The sequence below is a fragment of the Ipomoea nil genome, unplaced genomic scaffold (assembly GCF_001879475.1).
Source record: "Ipomoea nil cultivar Tokyo-kokei standard unplaced genomic scaffold, Asagao_1.1 scaffold2975, whole genome shotgun sequence".
In the NCBI taxonomy this organism is placed as follows: Eukaryota; Viridiplantae; Streptophyta; class Magnoliopsida; order Solanales; family Convolvulaceae; genus Ipomoea; species Ipomoea nil.
The window spans coordinates 239,720-263,606 of NW_017619403.1; the positions used below are offsets into that span (position 1 = coordinate 239,720).

Genomic DNA, 23,887 nt, shown 5'->3' on the forward strand with positions numbered 1-23,887 from the left:
CAGAGCTACACCTGGGATCACACTTGCAAAGAGGAATCGGTCGCAAAGTGTTCATTTCCTCCCACAAGGTTCTGCACCTAGTGTAATACTCGCTGACGGACAGAGATCCTTGTTTTAGACCATAGATTTCAGTCTGCAAGCTCGGAATCTTCTGTGCGTCCTGTTGCGAGAACCTCCGTCTTAGGTCCTCCCAGATGCTCTTCGCGTTGTCAAGATGCAACACGCTTTGTGCTATGGAGGGATGCACTGACTTAAAAATCCAAGAGCAGACCATTAGGTTGCATCTTCTCCAAGCGGCGTAGAGGTTGTGTGCCTTGCCCGGAGGTGGAGTGCTCCCATCGACGATCGTCCACTTGTTTTTGACTTCCAAGGCGATCTTCATAGACACGCTCCAACTGCCGTAGTTCGCACTTCCAGTCAACGCCGGACTGACGAGAACCACAGATGTGCTATCACTAGAACTGATGAACAGAGGATTCTCCAGTTCGTAGATGTAGTTCCTCTCGGATCGAAAGGGACTCTCACACGGAATCGATCCTGGAGCAGTTTGGCCTGGTGTTTGCGCGATCGGAGAGGCCGCATTCGTTCCTTGGCTAGTTTCACCGGCACCGGTGACGGCGGTGGCGTAAGTGGTACGCCACTGCTCTGATACCATGTTGGCTAAGCTAACATTCAGAACGCGAAGAAGAAGAGAGCGTTTTATTCCATGTGAGAATGAAAAGAGTTAACTGTTTCAATACAGAGAAGCTGGTAGAAGAGGGATTATATACACGGTTATGGTGTAACCGTTCCTAACAGACTTGGCAAGGTGATATTACACAAAAGCCCTTCGGCAGTTTTACATTATCAACGCTTTCTCCCAATAATGTGGAAGGGAAAAGAGGTCGAGTATGATAAAAATCTCAAATTTTTGACAATCATTGATTTGTCTTGTAATAGATTGGTTGGAAAAATTCCAGTAGATTTAACAGATCTGCATGGGCTAGTTTCACTAAACCTATCAAGAAACAATCTGACTGGATCCATTCCATACAAGATTGGTCAGATGAAGTTGCTTGAGAATCTCGACTTATCAAACAATCAAATTTACGGGCCAATACCAATGAGCATGGTTAATTTATCATTTCTCGCCTACTTGGACTTGTCAAACAATAACTTGTCCGGTTGCATTCCACATGGCACTCAGTTACAGAGCTTCAATAATGAGGCTTATAAAGGGAACCCAGAGCTACGTGGACCTCCGCTTTTGACCAAATGTCAAAGCACTGAACAAGGAAATGTTCCAAGGTCACAAGGAATAGTTGAAACTGAAGAAGATGAAAACCGGATTTTGGACTTTGGTTTCTTTATCAGTATGGGGATTGGATTCATTCTTGGATTTTGGGGAGTGTGTGGAACATTAATACTTAAAAGTTCTTGGAGACATTGCGTTTTTCAATGTTTGTAAGACAAAAAAGACAAACTCTATCTTGTCTTTAATTTGTTGTCTATTGGAAACAAATTGAAGAGGATCTTGGGAGCCAAACTCAAGTAATTAAAGGTAATTAAAATTTCAAATTTAATATTTCCCGTCTATTCCTATTTCTTCTCATCCGTCCTCTTTATTGCTTTATCTTGAATTAGTTTAGCATCTTCTAACCTAGGGTTTCATCCTCGTTCCTAATCATCTGCCTAGGTTCTTATGGCCAACGTAGCGCAGCGATGTTCCAAACAACAGGGGTCGAATTCTGGTGTGGAAATTTGAGGTATATATTTACTATGTGTTTCCTTTTCGTTGTCGCTGAACTATTCGACCATTGTTTTTTCATGGTTGTATTTAGGCCCTGTTTGGTAAATGATTATTAGCTGATAGTTGTTAGCGGTTAGCTGATTGAGTGAATTAGAAGGTATAAGTGTATAACTAGTTGATAACATTAGCTGATTGTAGAGAGTTGTTTGGTAAATTAGTTGTTAGCTGATGATAATTGTTTGATATAATTTCTTTTTTCAAAAATCTAATTGAAAAAGTTGCTTTGAGTAACTTTTTGAATTTTAGCATTTTGGAGTTATAAAAAGCTAATTAACCAAACACTTATATTGATTTTTTAACCAAGTCAAAGAGCTAATAGTGGTCAAATAAGTCAAAATTGACCTATAGGCTAACTATTTTACCAAACAGGGCCTAAGTATTTTTCAGTGGGCATTTTGTTTTTGGTGTTGAGTATTTGGTGGCAAAACACAGAACTCGTTTGGTGGTTCTTGGTGGCATGGCGAGGACGGGGTGTGGGCGTTGGGTTTGGTGGCGGACTTGGAATGTACACCTTGTCGGTGTACTCTGTATGGCAGTGGGTGGTGTGACAGTTGAGGTTCTGGGTTATTCTTTGCCTTTTCGTTCTATTTTTTCGGCCGTTTTCCAGGTTTTTGGTATGCCAGTGATTTCTTTGGTTTGGTTAGTATGAATTGGTGGTTTCTATGGTTTTGGGTTGTAGGAAATACTTGGTCACGCATGTATGGACAATGAGTGTCCATTTTTTTTTCCAATACTAGGTTTATTTTTTTGTCGGAATGCATGTGGTGTCGTTATCTGTGCTTTTAAGTGTGGGTGGGATCCACCATTGTCGCTGGAGTTGTATGTTTCTAGGTGTGGTCTTGGAGGGAGGGGGTGTGCATTTGTTTTCTACACTATGTGCAGTCATAAGGGTGTCGACGTTAGTGTGGTTATTGGGTGGTAAGGACCACCTCACCGCTAGCGTTGACAATTATACATTATGGATTCATGTGGGAGATGGTTTAGGATGTGTGGTCCAGGGTGTTGGGTGGGCGTGACTTGCCTGTTTTTTGCATGGTTGGTACAGTACTATAATGTCATTGAGTTTCTGTAGTAATTTAATTATGTTAGAATGCATGTCTTGTGGGTATTTGGGCTTAAAAGGGTTATTTGCGAAGCACCCTTGGCCTTGGGAGCTAAATGGGGTTTGTTGGGGTGCCAATTTCTTCTTGTCCCTAGCGTGGGTTCTGTGCTCATTGTATTTGTGAGTTATAGGTATTGTGTATTAATTGTGAATGTCTTTGGGTAGGTTGGTGGGAGAGTATTGCTTTGGTGTGTGTTTCTGGGGTGAAGGGGTAGTGATGGGTATTGTTATTGAATTTGTGCAACTATGAGCTAAGCATTGTGCATTCCCTCAATGTATGGGTAACATGTGGTATCATATTCATATGTGCAGGTAAGAAGTCTTGTATTTCTTAGAGCTGGGGTCAGACCCAATGCAGCACAGGGAATGATGACTTCATGACCTTTAGTCCTCTATGTTGGAGTTCTTGCGACGCTTACATTCCGACCCCCATTGGCTAGCTCTGTATTACGAGCTCGCTGAGGAAGAAGTTGCAAGGTATCTAAGCATGACCCACGATAAAAAGATAAGAAGTTGGTTGTGGCGATCAAAAACCTCAATGCACGATAGAGGGAGGTTGTTATAGAGATAGGGTTCGGGTAGCTCTTTCATCTTCAGGTTATGGACAAACCACAACATGCGACATTGATTACTCTCTAACTTTGATCCTGATAGCATGTGTTTGAGGTTGATCCTGATAGCATGTGTTTGAGGTTGGAGAATGGGTCATGCTGCCGATCTTGGAGGAAGATGTCTAGGCTACTCTTGGTCTGCTACGGGGAGACACTGAGATCACGAAGCGTGGGAAGCATGATGTGAGCGTCACGTTGTTGGCATGGAAGGAGTTGTTTGGGAAGTCTGGCAACAAGATCACACCTGCAACGATCTGTCACGAGTTGGTCAGTTATTTAGATGGGGACGTGTGGTTCAAACGCCACTTTGTTGTCTTTGTTTTCAATACCATTATTTTTGGCATGCAAAACGGCTATGCGAACCAACTCATTTTCCAACACCTTGAAGATGTTGACAAGATTAAAGAGCTCAATTGTTGCAAGTACTTGTTGGACTGTTTGGTTGAAACTTAGGGTGAATGGGCACATAACACCAACAGTTCACAAGCCCCTTTCTTTTCTTAATGGTAATCCACTTAACTCTTTATCATACTTACTAAGTGGTTGTGGCATATGAATTTTTCGAGTGTGTGCAGGTGCTTTATGTTGATTGTGTTGCAACAAGGAGTAGGTTTTTTCCACGGTTGGTGCCTTCCATTTATAGTTGGACTACCAAATTGATGAGGGCTCATGAGTTTTCAAAGATCAGGAGTGCTAGCATAGCTTTGGGAAAGGTCTAATTGAACCTCAAGTTGGGGATGGTGTTGATGGTGCAGGGAATGTTCCAGTGCAGCAGGTGGGAGATGGAGCACCTCCCCACTTTTCAGTTCAAGACGGAGCGGGTGGTGATTGTGGTGGGACATCTCGAGGTGCTGTGTCGACAGTGCAAGAAACGACGAAGGTATTATTTTTGTACACTTGCACATTTATGGTGCTCTCTTTTACTTGCCAGTGCACACATATGTATTTGTTGTATTGCACTCATATGCCACTGTTTTGTCTTGCACTTATTTCTCATTTTTATGCATAGTTTCTTATAGGACGCACAAATTGTTTTCCTAAAATGCACACATTGGTTTTTTTTTAGCTAAAACCAAAAGAAGCAAAATAATTTTTGTGTCTCATAGCTCGATGATCATTGAACATGTTAGTGGTGCTCGCAATATCTTTGCCGATTCTTTTACTAGAGAAATCAAGCCATAAATTCAACGCTAACCTTGTTCACCAACTAATTGTGAAGTTGTTTTGGGATACTAATCAATGCATACTTGTGGAATGCATTGGGATGTAACAACCAAATATATTTTTGTGTGAGTTAACGTCGTCAACCATTTAACTTTTGCTAATGCATAATTCATTTTGTTGTGTTTGTTGTTTTCTCATTGTTTTACTTTTTTAATTGCAAAGTTCGTAGATATCAGTCCAATGCCTCATATGCACACATTGCGTACAATAGATGCACATGTATATTGTTGTTAGCATGCGCACACTTAGCACAAAAAATGCACAAAACTCACAAAACAAGTACACATATTTGCGTCAACATACTTGGTTTTCTCCTTGTAATCATTTCCTCTTGCTCAGGATGTAGTAGTTGAGATGGAGGATAAGGGCGCACAAGCAGACAGCTGCACAGTGAGGGAATACTAGGGCGAATAGAGACACCATAGCATGGGGCATTGGTTACTCTCTAATTTGATCCTGATAGCATGTGTTTGAGGTTGGAGAATGGGTCGTGATGCCGATCTTAGAGGAAGATGTCTTGGCAACTCTTGGTCTGCTACGGGGAGACACTGAGATCACAAAGCGTGGGAAGCATGATGTGAGCATCACATTGTTGGGATGAAAGGGGTTGTTTGGGAAGCCTGGCAACAATATCACACCTGCAACGACTTGTCACGAGTTGGTCAGTTATTTAGATGGGGACGTGTGGTTCAAACGCCACTTTGTTGTCCTTGCTTTCAGTACCATCATTTTCGCATGCAAAATGGCTATGCGAACCAGCTCATTTTCCAACACCTTGAAGATGTTGACAAAATTAAAGAGCTCAATTGGTGCAAGTACTTGTTGGACTGTTTGGTTGAAACTTAGGGTGAATGGGCATGGAAAGAACACCAACAGTTCACAAACCCTCTTCTTTTCTTAATGGTAATCCACTTTACTCTTTCTCATAATTACTAAGTTGTTGTGGCATCTGAATTTTTTCGAGTGTGTGTATAGGTGCTTTATGTTGACTACGTTGCAGCAAGGAGTAGGTTTGTTTCACGGTTGGTGACTTCCATTTGTTGTTGGACTACCAAATTGTTGAGGGCTCATGAGTTTTCAGAGATCAGGAGTGCTAGCATTGCTTTGGAAAATGTCTAATTGAACCCCGAGTAGGGGGGTGGTGTTGATGGTTCAGGGGATGTGCCAGTGTAACAGGTGGGAGATGGAGCACCTCCACATTTTTTGGTTCAAGACGGAGCGGGTGGTGATCGTGGTGGGACATCTCAAGGTGCTGCGCTGACAATGCAAGACACGACGAAGGTATTGTTTTTTACACTTGCACATTTATGGTGCTCTCTTTTACTTGCTAGTGCACACATATGTAGTTGTTCTATTGCACTCATATGCCACTGTTTTGTCTTGCACCTATTTCTCATTTTTGTGCATAATTTCTTATAGGATGCACATATTGTTTTCTTGAAATGCACACATTGCATTCTGAATTGCACATATCTCTCTTTTGTGTGCATGGATTCTTGTATAATAATGCATAGTTTTTTCAGCTAAAACCAAAAGAAGCAAAATAATTGTTGTGTCTCATAGCTTGATGATCCTTGAACATGTTAGTGGTGCTCGGAATATCATTGCAGCGATTCTTTTACTAGAGAAATCAAGCTAGAAATTCAACGCTAACCTTGTTCACCAACTAACTGCGAAGTTGCTTTGGGGATGCGAATCAATGCATATTTGTGGAATGCGTTGGGATGTAACAAACAAATATATTTGTGTGTGAGTTAACGTCGTCAAACATTTAACTTTTGCTAATGCATAATTCATTTTGTTGTGTCTATTGTTTTCACATTGTTTTACTTTGTTATTTGCAAAGTTCATAGATATCAACCCAATGCCTCGATGCACACATTGCGTACAATAGATGCACATGTATATTGTCGTTAGCATGCGCACACTTAGCACCACAAATGCACAAAACTCACAGAATAAGTGCACATATTTGCGTCAACATACTTGGTTTTCTCCTTATAATCATTTCCTCTTGCTCAGGAGGTAGTAGTTGAGATGTGGGATAAGGGCGCACAAACAGATAGCTCCACAGCGAGGGAATACTAGGCGAGTAGATAGAGTGCACAATGCGCACGGCTACTAAGCCTTTGGATTTGGACGACGTTTCCCATACACCTCATATAGGTATACTTCGATTGCTGTATTGTGTAGTTATCCTTATACCAATATATGTAATTTTGCATTTTCTCATCTTAGATAATTCGATAGAACTAGATGACTGAAACAGATTACTGATTGATCCAGTTAGGTTAATCAGTAAGTATGTAATGAGGAAGAACGATAATCACACACAAAAATTAAGGCACAGAGTATTTTTTACCCAGTTCGATACAATGTGTATCTACGTCTGGGGGACGATCACATAGGCGTCCAATCCACTAACTCATAATCCAATGTACAAAGGTAGATATACAATAATCTTATCCAAGTGCCCCACACAAGGTCCAAACCCAGTCTACAATGGTTTAGTGGATTGTTGAAGATGGAGAGCCATGCATACAGAAGTCCAATGAAATCCCTTTCACTTGGAGAGCCAACTCTGATGCAGTCCACTTCAATGACGCTCAATAAAGTTGTTACCACAACAGTGTGATCTTTTCGTCCTTTCGTTTAAGTAGCAGTAGTTCTTCTCAAGTTCATCATCTTAATCACCTTGAACATACTGTTTTGAGAAGAAGCATGTCAATCAAAGATCTATTCTCACATAGCCGGTATGGAGTGTTTCTTTGTATCTTCGTCGTCACCCTAGTTCTCTCCAAGAACTGGTTCTTATAGATCCTTCAATAAACACTCTCCATAGATGTCTTTGATTGTAGAAGGTAGGACTGTAAAAGTGGAAAGTAATCTTAGCAGATTAAGTCCATTACCTTCTTTGAAGATACGCTGATCTTCTTTCCATACTGGTCTGATCTTCTGTGGAGTACCGCGTGAGCCTCTTAAGGAAACAGCTTTCCTAAATCAGATCTTCAGTGTCAGTCCTTCTGTTGTTGTCTCTGATTGATCAGTCATCTGTAAAATCACCCAGACAAAAACCTAAACCTATCTTAGAAAGCCATAATAATATTGCCAATTATAGTGTGGGGTTTTTTGAACATAAACACTAACAAACTCCCCCTTTGGCTATTATTTGGCAAAACAACTTAACTAAATCAATTGAAAAAAAAAAAACAAACTAAGATAGGATATGAGCAAAAACAGCCCATGATCAATTCTGATTAAAAACATCCAAAAATACAAACTAAATAAACCGCAGTCTTAGATCAATAGGAGACAACAACCGGACACATCGGTCAGAAAGAGCTTCGAGCAAACCAAAAAACAAACATTCCAATCATCACATCGCCCAGCCAGGGCCAGAAGGTACTCAAACAACCATCACAGACACACTCCCCCTGAGTTCATTACTCCCCCTTTTTGCCAAAAGTAGCCAAAGATCAAGCATTGGAGGGAGAGTCACTGTCTGTCTTCTCAGGATCCACAGCAGCAGCAGTATCAGTCAGACTCATGCGGAGCAGAACAGTGGCTAGCTCAGTGCGTGCTCCGGTAAGTTGTTTAGCAATGATACCGTGCACCGTTTCAAGATCTGCAACACGCGCCTTCAACTGTTCAGACAGCTTCACATCTTTGTCATGCAGGGACTCATCATCTACAGCCTCAGGTTTAGAATTTGATGGAGCAGTGACAGGGACGACATCCTTGATATGATCTCCAGATAGCAGCCGTTTGTCGACAGTATAAAGCAGCGTCGGGCTGATGACTTCACTGGTCATTGGTTTAAGTCCCCGTTGTCGAAGAATTTCCTGTCTATGTGTAGCTTCTCTTTGGGCAGCCTCAAGGCACAGAGCTTGGGACACTTCTCGTCGTCGGGCAGCTTCGTCGGATTCTAGGGCACGCTGAGCAAAATATTGCAAAAATGCCCCGGCCCGATTACCATCATCCGGTTCTGGAATAGATACTAGTGAGACCTCATCATTTGCTTCAGCAACCATCACCAGGAGTTCAGTGACGTCGTCGGCGGACCAGTCAGCGTAAAACTCCGGGTAGTTAGACATGACCGTCACAAGAATCTCATCCCGCAACAGAGGATCAAGCTTAAGCTTCTTCTTCATAGCCAACTGCAGAAGAGTCTGAATATGCTTCAGGGCGTTATCCGGTGAATGTACCTTCCTTCCGAGTTTGATGATAATATTCCTCACAGGATCCACCATGGAAGATTATTCGTCTGGAAAGAACTAACTTTTGGAGACCAATATAAGGGAGAGAGAAAGAGGAGATGAGAGTATGAACAATTTCTCTCTTCTTGGCCCGGTAACACAGAGCTTAAGAATAATGAGCCCTAGATAAATTGTCTTGTCAAATAGCATGCATAAGAGATTGATTGATGCAACGGTAAAGCTCCTTTTTAGGAAGGAAACAAATCCCAAGGAAAATTTGAATTTTAAAGAAGCCAATAAGATCGTTTAAGATATCTTCGGAGATGAATAAGCATAAATAGACTTCTTAACTTAACCATCGAGAGGACTACAAGGAAAGTCAACGACATATCACTGACCCGTAGTAAACCAATTCCTCTCTGATGGACCAACTGCTTTAGTCAGTCAATTCTGCAAATTCCCAGAGCTGATCTGAGAATTTCGAAACGATTTGCATCTAGTGGCTTAGTCAGAATGTCCGCCAGTTGTTTGTCAGTCTGAATATATTCCAGCTCAATTTCCTTGGATTCAACCAGATCTCTGATGTAGTGATGCCTGATGTCAATATGCTTCGTTCTGGAATGTTGAACAGGATTCTTGGAGATGTTAATAGCACTGACATTGTCACAGAAGAGTGTCATTGTTCCCTGGGTAAGACCATAGTTTAGAAACATCTGTTTCATCCACACCAACTGAGTACAACAACCACTTGCTGCTATGTATTTTGCCTCTGCAGTGCTTAGAGATATTGAATTCTGTTTCTTGCTGAGCCTTGACACTAGATTTTTACCAACAAAGAAACAACCCCCAGAAGTACTTTTTCGATCATCAATATTTCCTGCCCAGTCAGCATCACAGTATGCTACCAGATTCAGTTCACTGTCTTTAGAGTACCAGAGACCATACTGTATAGTTCCTTTAACATATTTTAGAATACGCTTTGCAGCTATCAGAAGAGATTCCTTTGGATCAGATTGATACCTTGCACAAATTCCAACACTGAACATTATATCTGGTCGACTGGCTGTTAGATACAGCAGATTGCCTATCAGACTGCGATAGACTGTGTTATCCACTGATGCACCAGATTCATCTTTTGATACTTTTGTAGAGGTGGAGATGGGTGTTCTGGAAGATTTGCATGATTCCAGATCAAATTTTTTGACAAGATTCTTAGCATACTTTTCTTGAGAGATAAAGTATCCTTCCGAACTTTGCTTGACCTGCAGACCTAGAAAGTAAGTCAGTTGACCAACCATGGACATTTCAAACTCCTCTTCCATCACCTTTACTAGTTCATCTGTATATTTTTGCAAGGTTGAACCAAACACAATGTCATCCACATATATTTTGGCTATGGTTACATGACTTCCAGTGGTTTTTACAAACAGAGTTTTATCAACACTTCCCCGCTTGTATCCATGTTGAAGCAGATACTGTGTCAGACGTTCATACCATGCCCGTGGGGCTTGTTTAAGACCATAGAGAGCTTTTCGAAGTTCATAAACATATGTGGGATGTTCTGGATCTTCGAATCCTTTGGGTTGAGCCACATATATGTCTTCGTGGAGATATCCATTTAGAAAGGCTGTCTTGACATCCATCTGAAATAAAGTGAACCCTAGAATGCATGCGACAGCCAGCAATATCCTAATTGACTCGAGTCTTGCTACAGGAGCAAAAGTCTCGCCATAGTCAATTCCTTCAATCTGAGTATAACCCTGAGCCACTAATCGAGCTTTGTTTCTGGCGATATTTCCAGCTTCATCAGTTTTATTTTTGAAGATCCACTTCGTTCCAATAACATTGACACCGTTAGGTTTTGGGACTAGATTCCAAACATGATTCCGCTCAAACTGATGTAGCTCCTCCTGCATTGCCTTGATCCACAGATCATCCTGTAAGGCTTCTTTAACATTTTTGGGTTCAATTTTTGAGGTATAATAGGCAGATCCAGACACCTCTGTCAGATTATTTCTTATTCTGCTCCTGGTCTTCATCCCATCTGATGGATCTCCAATAATGTTATCTGTTGGATGATTCTTCTGAGTCCGGGTAGGTTTATCTTGACTAACATCAATTTTGGGATCTGTCTCCTGTTCTGAGCTTTCTTCATCTTCATCTGACTCTTCTTGTGGCTTAGACTGACTGTTGACATTATTTTCATCTGAATCTTTTGGAGAAGACTCTATTGCTATTGAGTCAGCTGATTCTTCTGGATTATCATCAATAACCATATTTACTGACTCCATGACAGACTGATTCTTCTTGTTGTAGACTCTGTAGGCTCGACTGTTCGGAGAGTAACCAAGAAAAATACTTTCATCGCTTTTGGGTTCGAACTTTCCTCTTTGTTCTCTGTCAGCTAATACATAACACTTTGTGCCAAACACATGAAAGTATTTCAGATTTGGTTTCTTTCCATTCCAGATCTCATATGGTGTTTTGTTGGTTCCTGGTCTCAGATAGACTCTATTTATGGTATGACACGCTGTGTGAACTGCTTCTGCCCAGAATCGTTGTGGTAGATGTGAGGCATGCAGCATCACCCTAGCCATTTCCTGTAAGGTTCGATTCTTTCTTTCCACTACTCCATTCTGTTGAGCTGTTCTAGGGGCTGAGAACTCATGTGATATACCATGCTCGGAGCAGAAGTCTGAATATAGCGAGTTTTCAAATTCCTTTCCATGATCACTCCTTAATCTCTGAACTTTTATGATGGACTCATTCTTTTCTTTCTAAACCCTAATGCACAGAGTCTTGAACACCTTGAAAGCTTCAGTCTTTTCTCTCAGGAAGTACACCCAGCTGTATCGAGAGAAGTCATCTACACACACAAATATATACTTCTTTCCTCCAATGCTCTCTGTCTGTGTTGGTCCCATGAGGTCTATATGGACAAGATCTAGACACTTCTCAGTGGTGATACCTCTTACTGCTTTGTGTGCAGTTCTGATCTGTTTTCCAATAGCACATGCACCACAGATTTTTTCTGGACCAATTTTGATCTTAGGTACTCCTTTTACAGCTTCCAGTTTTATCAATTTATCCATATCTCTGAAATTTATGTGACCCAGTCGTCTATGCCAGAGTTTTGATTCATCAGATTTGGACAGATGACAGGCAACTTCATTAGTCAAAACGTAACAGTTGTCTGAGGACCGTGTTCCTTCCATGACCAGACGTTTCCCTTTATCACTGACTCTACAGCAGTTACGGTCCAGTTTTGATCACATAACTGACTGATGCTGATCAAATTTGCTTTCAGCCCACTGACAAGTAGGACTTCTTTCAACTGGGGTAAACCAGGGACATTTAGGGTACATTTTCCAACAATCTTACCCTTTTGTCCATCTCCATATGTTACAGCTCCACTGCTAGGTTGAACAGCCATCAGACATTTGATGTTCCCTGTCATGTGCCTTGAGCACCCACTGTCGAAGTACCACCTAGTATCAGTTGTTGAAGCAGTCAAAACAATGGTGGGGTAGCAAATGACTTTTGTCTTCCTTACCCAGACCTGTCTGGTGAAAGGTGTTATATTTTTGTTTTGAAAATTTTCCTTCCTTTGATCTCTGTAGAAGAAGTAACACTCAGGTCTAGTATGGCCTTTTGTTTGACAGTAGTGACAGGTAGGAGTGTAGAATTTAACTCTGGCCAATTTATTCTTGAATCTCGAATAGTGAGACTGATGAGTTGTTCTTCCAGAGTCAGTGTTGGTGTTCTATCCATGCCTTCTTTCCTGGTTTTGTACTGACTGAGATGACTGTCCTTGTTCATATCTGTGATTTTCTGTGGTCTTAGTCATTCCCTCTTTGATGAACCTTGGTGTATTATTCGAAGATTCTCCTCGTTCAAATCCCAGACCCTTTTTATTGTTGGGACTTCTCCCAGAGTCTAAGATTTTATCCAAGGTAGATGTAGTATCCATCATCTGAATATTTTTCTTCAAGCTCTCCAATTCTTTGATCAATTTTCCCTCTCTGGATCGTATCTGTGTAATGAGATCATCTTTTATGACCAATTCTGCCTTCAAATCCTTTAGATGATCATCTCTTTGCTTCAGTTCGTCATTCAGATTCTTATTCACTTTCACAAGTTGTTCCCAGCTAGCAACAAGTTTCGCAAATTCTGTCTCAAGCTGAGTGTGTCTCTCTTCAAAATCATCAGCCGATATGTATGATTCTTCATCCGATGGTTCTTCGTCTGACTGATGATCTGTAGCAGTGAAGAAGGCTACAAAGTTTCCCACATTCTCCTCTGATTGATCATTTGATGATTCCTCATCATCATCACTAAGAGTAGCCACAGACATATCCTTTTTCCGTTTTAGATACGTCGCACATTCAGCTTGTATGTGACCATACCCTTCACATTCTCTGCACTGTATTGACCGATTGAGAGGTTTTCCTATTTCTGTGGTACTGTTTCTGTTCTGTCTTGTTCGCCCAGTTTGAGAGTGACTGTTATGTGAGAAAGGAGCTGTCTCACCCTTTTGATATGAGGTATTGTTGCCTTTATATTGGGTTCTGGTAGATTGACCTTGACCTTTTCTGTTGAAACCTTTTAAGATCTTCTTGAAGTTTTTTGTGAGAAGAACTAAGGTTTCATCATCTATATCATCTGTATCAGATTCTCGATCAGCCTCAGCAACAAAAGCTACTGACTTTCCTTTCCGGTTGTTACCAATATCATCATCAACCAGAACTTCCAATTCATATGTGTGTAAGCTTCCCATGAGTTCTCCAACAGTCTTCTTTTCCCAACCAGTGTGTTCCTGAATAGCAGTCACCTTCATTCGAAATCTTTTAGGTAATGATCTAAGGATCTTTTTGACCACTCTCTCATCAGTGAATGGTTCCCCGAGAACTGCGGCACGATTCATCAAGTTCTGAACTCGACTGTGAAACGTCGAGATGGTTTCATCTTCGATCATTCTGAGTGCTTCGAATTCTGACAACACCATTTGTAACTTTGACTGCTTGACATCACTGGTACCTTCAAACCTGGTTTCAAGAATTTCCCATACTCGTTTAGCCTCTTTCACTCCTGTTACAAGTGTGAATACAGATTCATAAAGCGATCCAACAATTGAGTTTAATGCTTTGTTGTTTAGATCAGAGGCATTCATTTCTTCGTCAGTCCACGTCTCCATAGGTTTTAATTCTTCGACTCCTTCAGCATTTCGGACAGTAGGGGGACTCCACCCAGTTAGAACGGTACGATAGACCCTGGTACCTTGCGCTTGGAGATATATCTCCATACGAGCCTTCCAGAAAGAGTAGTTGTGATTATCTAGTTCTGGTGGTTTCATACTTGCGTCCATCTTGAATGCCACAACCAGCCAACAAACAAATAGACAGACTCGCACAAAAAGAGAGAATGCAAAATTATAAACAGCCCTTTGGATCAAGTCACTATGTAGACTTAAAAGCTCTGATACCACATGTAATTTTGCATTTTCTCATCTTAGATAATTCGATAAAACTAGATGACTGAAACAGATTACTGATTGATCCAGTTAGGTTAATCAGTAAGTATGTAATGAGGAAGAACGATAATCACACACAAAAATAAAGGCACAGAGTATTTTTTACCCAGTTCGATACAATGTGTATCTACGTCTGGGGGACAATCACATAGGCGTCCAATCCACTAACTCATAATCCAATGTACAAAGGTAGATATACAATAATCTTACCCAAGTGCCCCACACAAGGTCCAAACCCAGTCTACAATGGTTTAGTGGATTGTTGAAGATGGAGAGTCATGCATACAGAAGTCCAATGAAATCCCTTTCACTTGGAGAGCCAACTCTGATGCAGTCCACTTCAATGACGCTCAATAAAGTTGTTACCACAACAGTGTGATCTTTTCGTCCTTTCGTTTAAGTAGCAGTAGTTCTTCTCAAGTTCATCATCTTAATCACCTTGAACATACTGTTTTGAGAAGAAGCATGTCAATCAAAGATCTATTCTCATATAGCCGGTATAGAGTGTTTCTTTGTATCTTCGTCGTCACCCTAGTTCTCTCAAAGAACTGGTTCTTATAGATCCTTCAATAAACACTCTCCATAGATGTCTTTGATTGTAGAAGGTAGGACTGTAAAAGTGGAAAGTAATCTTAGCAGATTAAGTCCATTACCTTCTTTGAAGATACGCTGATCTTCTTTCCATACTGGTCTGATCTTCTGTGGAGTACCGCGTGAGCCTCTTAAGGAAACAGCTTTCCTAAATCAGATCTTCAGTGTCAGTCCTTCTGTTGTTGTCTCTGATTGATCAGTCATCTGTAAAATCACCCGGACAAAAACCTAAACCTATCTTAGAAAGCCATAATAATATTGCCAATTATAGTGTGGGGTTTTTTGAACATAAACACTAACAATATAGCTAGGAGATTTTGCCTCTCCCATTCTCCCGCCCAACAACTAAATAATTTCCTTATATTTTCTCTTTTTTCCCCTTATATCCTTGCGTGTAGTCACATGAATGTTTTTGTTGGTTTTCAATAGCTATTTTAATGCGCATGAGTGTTTTTGTTGGTTTTGGAGACCTACTTTATAGGATACTAATTCATTTGATTGGTTTTGGGGATGTGTTTCGTTTCCCGATTCATGTGATAGAGGAAACGTGTGATATATAAATTACAAACCTGGGTTTTATCTACTAAGTTAATCCTATCTTCTAATTTTTCTCTTTCTATTAGATTGCATAAGTATATTACTGTTGCGTCTCTCTGTTATCTCGGTAAACCGACTACCATGTCTTGAAACTATCAGCTCTTCTCCTTTTTTTCACTCAGCTGTGATGATTACTTACACAACATAAGTGATGACTTTTAGTATAAATATACCTGTTTATACAAGCAACTTCACATTACAACCTCTCAATATTAGTCTATTCGAATCACAAGCTGTTTTTCTCTAATGGCTGGTTAGTTTGTTCTTGCTTCCCAGCTCACTCCACTATGCAATAGGAATGCCATTTGAATTAGGCTGGTGCGAACATATGTTGTTTATGTAAACAGAGAAAACAAGGGGATTAGCAGCCTAGAATCCGTTTTCCATGATGTAGAGGTGTAATATTTACGATTCTATTAAAATAAAATTTCTTTATATTTACTTATGTTCACTAATTTCCAGTTTAATACCTTTGAATGTGTTCATTTAGGGTGTGTTTGTTCATTGTACTATACCTAAGGATAAGTGCAAAATTGGACCAAATTCATGGAAGGTTGTGTTTATGGGTTAAAGAGCTTCCTTTGCATTACTAACTACTTGAAGTTCAAAACAAGTAATCATCACTACATGCTTAAATTTAAGCATGATACGATGGTTAAGGAGTAAAGAACGTCAATTTTCCTAACAAGTTCTTTTGTTTAAAATCAATATCTTCCTTGGTTAGGAAGGAAGATATTGATTAGAAGATGCTCATAGGTATATTCTTATTCTTAAATACGTCATCTTTTACTTATAAATCTATCCTTATTTAATACCTAACTTTTTCTGTTTGTTTTTTCTAGATGTGATTGGAAGGGTCATTGAAATCTATTCTCCAGTAGAGAAGGTTGTAGCAGGACAGAGTGCTAGGCTCATTAATTTTGTTCTGGAAGATATCAAGTGAGTGTACATGTGCTATATTACATTTCTGTTTTTCTTTTAAGTTTTAATGGAATTACTTCAGTACACTATTCTTTTTAAAATAAACTTTTCTCTTATTTCTTTTAGTCAAGATCAGATTCAATGTACTCTTTGGGAGATCATGTGGACAGTTTGCTGCCAGTCACTGAAGAACCAGTGATTGTTTTGCTGCAGTTCTGTAGGGCAAAGATCTTTGATAGTATGTGTTCTCTTATTCTTCTACTCCATTGCTTCAAGTTTTATTAATTTATTCTTTTATCTTTTAGTGGCATTATCCTGAAATTCTTTATTCTTTATTCTTTATTTCCAGATGGAGATGTGCACATATCAAGTTCATTTAATGCAACAACAATTTGGATCAATCAGAGAATGCCAGATTTTAAGGAGTTTAAGAAAATGTTAAGGTATAAAGCTTACATTATGTTTCTATTTTTAAATTTCACAGTTCTTAATTGCATCTGTTTACTTTTATTTCTTCTATTCCAGTCTGTCATTTGACAGAACTCTTTTAAGATAGTTGGACTCAAGCTCTAGACTGACTGGATTTAGGCCAAATCGCAACACTCTGATTGATGATATTGTTATAATTTCTCTAAGTAAGATTTACAATAGGAAGGATGTAATAAATTCTTTTTTTTTTTCTGATTGGCTGGCTTACTAATTTCTTTTTTGCCATTACACAGCTCTGTGAGTATTGGGTGGCTGTTAGGATTATGGATGTTGACAGTTCAAATGGTTGGTATTACATGTCCTATAAGGGAACTAACTGTGGGAAAAGGCTAACTCCAAGAGAAAGCATGATGTACTGTTCTAAGTGTGACCGTAGCTGGTATGAGGGAGTTGTCAAGTATAAGGTGGTTGTTCGTGTAACAGACAATATAGGTGATGCACATATGCTCATTTGGGATAAGGAATGCTATGATTTGGTTGATGTTTCAGCTTCATCTCTAAGAGAGAAGTATGATGAGGTGAGAATTGTTTTTCTAATCTAATTTGGGATTGGGAATGCTATAGATGTTCCTATGTTTATTTCCTAATCTAATTTATGTTTTTTTTTTCAGAATGCGAAAGGTTTGATTTCATCGGAGTTGCAGTCTATTTGTGGGATGCCTATACTATTTAGTATTTCTATGAATAAAGAGCAAGTGGACAGTCTGATCTCTGCATTTGGGGTGTTAGGATTTTGTAGACAAGCTGACATTGTTTCAAAACACTATGGGATTATAGACTATGATGGATGAAACAGAACAAACTCATGAGGTTTAACTATTTTCCTATTAAGTATTTACACCGTTTTCTTCTTTATAAAATTGAATAACACTATGTGTATTATTCAAATTTTTTTCAGGATTTATTTGGCTTGGATGACTTTGGTGATTTTGAAATGGCTGGGTTTGACGAGGGGGTTCATCTGGAAATGTTGCAAGGACACTGAAGAGGTTTCTAATGGATGAATTCAATCAGTCTGACGACTCTAAGAGACTTAAGACTTCAATGATTAAGTTGGAAAAAATGTAATGCTATTGCGGTTTCTATGCAACACACTGAAGAGGTCTCTAATGGATGAATTCAATCAGTTTGATGACTCTAAGAGACTTAAGACTTTAGTGATTAAGTTGGAAAAAATGTAATGTTATTGCGGTTTCTATATATGCTATGTTTTGTAATGTTTTCCTAATGGGGTCAGTCTATGTAGTACTTTCAAATTCTGTCTTATGTTTTGGGACTCTATGGACAATATGAATATTATGTCTACCTATTTTTGTTTGGTACTTCTATGCTCAAGTTTATTTTATTTATGTTTTCAATTTAAAAAGTACTAACTAATGAGGTGGTTTTAGGGATACATACATTTTCATGTTACGATCCTTTAGTACTTCTATCTTTATTTGATAACCTTATCTAGAATGAGGTAATTAAATACATATTAATGAAGTTATAACATCTATAAGTAAATGTAAAATATTTTGAATTATTTGAAAAGAAACTTACCTATTGAATCTTGCTTACTATTTGATGCCAACTGTTTTGTTATATTCAGATCCAGATCCAGGTCTCTTTATATCTAAAAACAACTGCAAGGATGAACTATCAATGTCTGACTACTTATAAAAAAGATTGTTTATCTGTGTACTAAATTACAACTTATATATGAAATAAAAATATAAGTACTTAATAAGTTAAGTTGGCATGAACTTATCAAATAAGAATACAATAAGTTAAATTTACTCAAAGTTAGTAAACAGATTTCAGTAAAAATATGACTAATTAATAAGTTAGGTTGGCATGAAATTATTTTCTAAATGTGAGTATTCGAGGGCTGACAAAAGGTTCTAAGTTAGTTGTTAGGAATAAAGTGTCATGGTTTTGATATGCCAAATATGTATTTGTAGATCCCCCAATTTTATTTTCTAGGTCTAGTAGAGTCTTAGACCATGATCGGGAAATTATTTATGATACAAAAGAGAAAAACAGAGGAAGATGCATGAAAATGGAAGAAGAGGATATCAAGCCTAAAATCAAGAATTTGTCTGGAGAAAATGACAAATTGAAGAAGAAGATAAATGGTGTAATATTCACGTCAAGCTACTAAAGAAGATATCCCAGAAGAATTTTCGTGAAGAAAATTACGATTTGAAGAATGCATGAAATTAACTTGGAGATCAAGCATCTATGGAAAGAAAGGAGTACATCAAAGAAGATTGGAAATTTACTCAATAAGTTGTACGAACGAAGTGGATGATGCTTGATATATTATGTGAAATGGCTCAAGTTTGAAACTCACCATCAATAATTTTACAAGGTAAAATTTGGGAAGCCAAATTAATTTAATCTGATGGAGTTGGGCGCTAGTCTACCTATGGGCGCCAATTACAAGTGGAAATTGGGAAGCAAATTCACTTGGGTGGCAATTGGGAAACAATTGCACTTGGGAGTCAATTCAAAAGGAATTGGGAGCCGATTTCATAGCAATTGAAATTGGGAGCTAGTTTCGAAGCAATTGAAGTTGGGAGCCAGTTTCAGAGAAATTGAAATCAATTGGAATTGGGAGCTAGTTCGAAACAATTGAAATTGGGAGCTAGTTCAGAGAAATTGAAATTGGGAGCAAGTTTCAAATGGAATCAATTCAAGTTGGGAGCCAATGTAAAATTGAAATTGGGAGCCAATTCAAGTTGTAGTATGGGATGCAATTCAGATTGGGGACCAATTAAAGGAAGACATTGAGGAGCAATTGAATTGAGATAAAATTCAAAGAAGTCCAATTTCGAAGAAGTAATTGAAGCACCAGGAGATGTTGGGAGCCAATTGCAAGTCAAAGTCAAAGTCAATTGGGAGCCAATTACAAAGGAGAAATTCAAATTGGGTGCCAATTACAAGTCAATTGACATTGGGTGTCAATTACAAAGGAGAAATTCAAATTGGGTGGAAGTTCAAAGCCAATTTGATATCTGAGAACACCCAGACGTGAGAATGAAGAAGATGAAGCAGAACTTACAGTGAAAAATATTCTCACAAGGAAAATACTAGTTTAACTAGTATGGGATTAAAATAAAGATTATTTTTGAATCCCAAACGTACAAGGACCATTTCAGAGCTGATCAGAGAAGCCGTTCTACACCAAAACAGAAACCCAGATATTTCCACTCAACGTTAAAACAGAGGAATATCAGATGAAGTTTGGAAGCTCATTTACAATGGAGATGAAGATCTTTTCAAACGGCTAGCTTATCTCTTTCTGACATTTTTGCAGAAGATAAGATAAGATCTCTGACATGGGAGCGTCTCTATCCAACGGACAAATTCCCATCACCGGCTATAAAATGATGAAGATGTGAAGACTTAAAGAAGCACGGATCAATACGAACTCATCAAAGAGCATAGAGCAAAAATCCCAATTGGTACAGAGCATACCAAAAATCTTCAAGTGAGAAGTGAGAAAAGAAAAAGAACTCAGAGAGCTTCAAAGAGAAAAATTATTCTAAGAGTTCTTAAACAGAGCAAAACAGAGCATAGAAATCAAGTGCTTTACTTGATTCATCAAAAGAGAGCAAACACTCAGATCTATCAAGAGAAATCATTCCAGAGTGTTTATCTTCATCAAAGAGACCTGCGCATCATTGAAGATCATCTACAGAGTCTCAGAAGTTGGAAGCAAGACAACACTTGTTTTGGAGCAAAACAAGAGAAGGGAGGAAAGTAGCACGGAGCTGTAAAATCCTAGATTGTCACACGGAGCTGTGAGATCCGAAGCAGCAGTGTCGGAGGCACTGGGCGTGATTGGTGTGGGCTTAGTGATCAAAGCACCAGATCACGGATACGTTTCTACCGGAGTGTGGAAGACGGGGGGAAAGTAACGCGGAGTCGTGAAATCCTGGGAAAGTAACGCGGCGACGTGAAACCCGAAGCAGCAGTGTGGTGTCACTGGGCGTGATTAGTGCGGGCTTTGTGATCAAAGCACTAGATCACGGATATTCATTGTATCTTGGAACCAAGAAGTGGTAGATATAGTGAATTGGCTCTTGGAGAGAAGAGCAAGTGGAGTAGGAGGATTACACCACCTCGCGAACCACTATAATTGTCTTGTGTTCTTTACTGCTTTCTTTACATACTGCTCTTTACATATTTGCTCTCACGAAGATATATCATCACACGATCTCACACACACTTTATCTTTATTTAATTTCCGCTGTACACCATACTCTAACAATCTAGTTATGAGTTTTGGTTTATCTCTGGCTTAGCAATTGTTGTGCTGTGCGAAAAAGTTTGAAAGTCTATTCACCCCCCCCCCCCGCCCCTCTAGACTTTTACCTTACCTCTTTTGGGACCAACAATTGGTATCAGAGCAGGTGCCTATCCGAGTCAAAAACAGTCTTTAACTGATACCAACAATTGGTATCAGAGCCTGTAGCCTATTTGAGTCAGTTTATATCAACCTTTGGTATTAAAATACGTTGCCCAACTGGGTTAACTATTTTTAACTGCTAGGCTGATCCATTCTACAAAGTGTGTGAATTGGATTAATCTTTCATATCTCACGTGATGATGATGAAGAAAGATTTAGCTCAAAATCTATTATTCTCACTTGATAAATTTGATGATTGGAAAGTTCGTATGCAGGTACACTTATCGGCTTTACACGATGAAATGTGGGAAGTTATTTCCACTGGCCCTATAGAAATATTAAAAATCAATACGGCGTTTGTCCTATCTCCGGATGCTCCACAGTACGTACAAAAGCCAAAACCGGAATGGACATCGGATGATAGAACGCGGAATAATCTTGACAATATTGCCAAGGATATTCTATTCAAAGCCGTAGATGATACAATATTTCCGAAGATCCGAAAGTGTGCTACAGCAAAAGATATATGGGAAACTCTCATCAAGATTGGCGAAGGAGATGAACAAGAAAAGGATAATAAGCTCACAATCGCCATGAAGAAATTTGAAGATTTCAAGATGCTCTCAAATGAAAGTGTTGCAGACATGGAAGCTCGATTGATCAAAGTTCTTGGAGAGATTAGTGATCTTGGCAAAAATATTAGCCAAAAAGAAATTAATCTCAAAATCCTACGAGGCTTACCATCTGCATGGGATATGAAGGTCACGGCTATGCGCGATCACCGAGATCTAAGAATGTTGTCAACAGACAAATTATTTAGTGATCTAAAAGCGTATGAGTTCGAAATGAAGGCCAAAGATGATGATGTTCATGAAGCTCGAAATACTGCTCTAATGGCCGAACAACCGTCAACCTCCAGGTCAGTAGAAAATAATGTTGATTTTATGACTGACGAACAGTTTGCTCTTTTTGTGAAAAGATTTAAAAGGTTTATGCAAAAAGAAGACAACAAAAATTCTGCTCGTGGAAAATTCGTCTCTCGCACCCCACAAGATGAAAAAGTCGAAGAAAACAACAATTTGTGCTACAATTGCCGCAAACCCGGACATTTTAAAATAAATTGTCCATATCCGATTGTTAGCAAGTATCAAGGCAAAAATGTTGAATCTACGCCGAACAAATCCGAAAGCAAAAGGTTCAAGCGCGACAAAAGAAAAGCTCTCGTTAGCAACGAACCAAATGAAAATGGTGATTCGGAGGAATCATCATCAAGCGATGAAAGTTCAAGTTCGAACGATGATACGGCGCTGATATGCAAGCTAATGGAGTTGAGTACAAGTGAAGATTGTCTTATGGCTCTTGAAGCAGAGGAAGAAGAGGTAAGTTCTAATTCTTTCAATTCTGTTAATTCCTCTTTTTCTCGTGAATCTGTTGATAATCTAATGCGAGATTGTCAAGAGATTATGCTCACTCATCCTCAACTCAAGGAGCGCAATAATGTTCTAATTCTTGAAAAAGAAGAAATGAATAAAAAATTGCAAGATGCTTTACTTGAAGTGAGTAAGTTGAAGAATGAAAATATTCATCTTCAAGAAGAGTGTAAAGCAAGAGAGGTTAGAGAACATAATCTTCGGGCAACCATTGCAACGTTCACTAACTCATCCAAAATTATGGATAAGATGGTGAGCATGCAAAAGCCATTAGGAGATAGAACCGGAATCGGTTATGACTCCACATGTTCTCAAACCCCTTAAAATCTGACTAATTCTACTACTACTTTAAATAATAAAGTTCAAGTGGTAAAATTTGTTAAAAGTCAGAATAGCACGATGAGACAAGGACTTGGCTATCAATCAAACGCAAATGTGAATGTTGAAAGGCCGAAACAATTCAATTATACGGCTAAGCAACAAAAATTCATCAAGCAAAGATATGTCAAAGAGTCAAGTGCAAAAAGATTTCATAGAAAAGAGGGAAGCTTTTCTAGAAATAAAGTTGGGAGATTTTATCCCACTCAAAAGGATTGGTTGTGCAATAGATGTAATGCTTTTTATAAACCAAAGCAACAATCCTCTTCCCAAGTGCCAAAATATAAAAATGTTTTTCAAAACCCGGCACCAAAAATATTTTCGAAAGTAAGTTATGATTATCATGTTTCAAATGGTTACAAATCACCCAATCTTAATTCAATAAGATCTAGGTGGGTTTGGTTACCAAAAATCACTAACAATAAAGGACCCAAGCAAGTATGGGTACCTAAAGTTAATTAATCTTTTTTGCAGGATGTTTGGTACATCGATAATGGTTGCTCACGCCACATGACTAGAAATAAATCATATCTAGTGAATTTCAAAGAAATCGATGGACCAAAAGTTATTTTCGGTGGAAATCAAAATTATGGAATTACAAAAGGAGTTGGCACGATCAAGAAAAATGGTTTG

At 39.0% G+C, this 23,887-nt stretch overlaps 1 protein-coding gene across 1 annotated transcript; it reads left to right on the plus strand.

The window, feature by feature from the left end:
• The first annotated feature begins 865 nt into the window (after window positions 1-865).
• LOC109163022 (probably inactive leucine-rich repeat receptor-like protein kinase IMK2) lies at window positions 866-5,845 on the plus strand. Its single transcript, XM_019311744.1, has 5 exons — window positions 866-1,439; window positions 4,258-4,382; window positions 5,066-5,116; window positions 5,190-5,303; window positions 5,702-5,845. Exons 1-5 carry the CDS (start codon window positions 866-868, stop codon window positions 5,843-5,845), a joined length of 1,008 nt encoding a protein of 335 aa, XP_019167289.1.
• The last annotated feature ends 18,042 nt before the right edge of the window (window positions 5,846-23,887 follow it).

Bases quoted from the DNA above. Each gene is read 5' to 3' on its own strand.
- LOC109163022 (XM_019311744.1), top strand. From the start codon at position 866: ATGTGGAAGGGAAAAGAGGTCGAGTATGATAAAAATCTCAAATTTTTG. The intron at 1,440-4,257 runs GTTTGTAAGACA...TTGATGGTGCAG, and splicing joins GAGACATTGCGTTTTTCAAT to GGAATGTTCCAGTGCAGCAG. The intron at 4,383-5,065 runs GTATTATTTTTG...CCTCTTGCTCAG, and splicing joins CAGTGCAAGAAACGACGAAG to GATGTAGTAGTTGAGATGGA.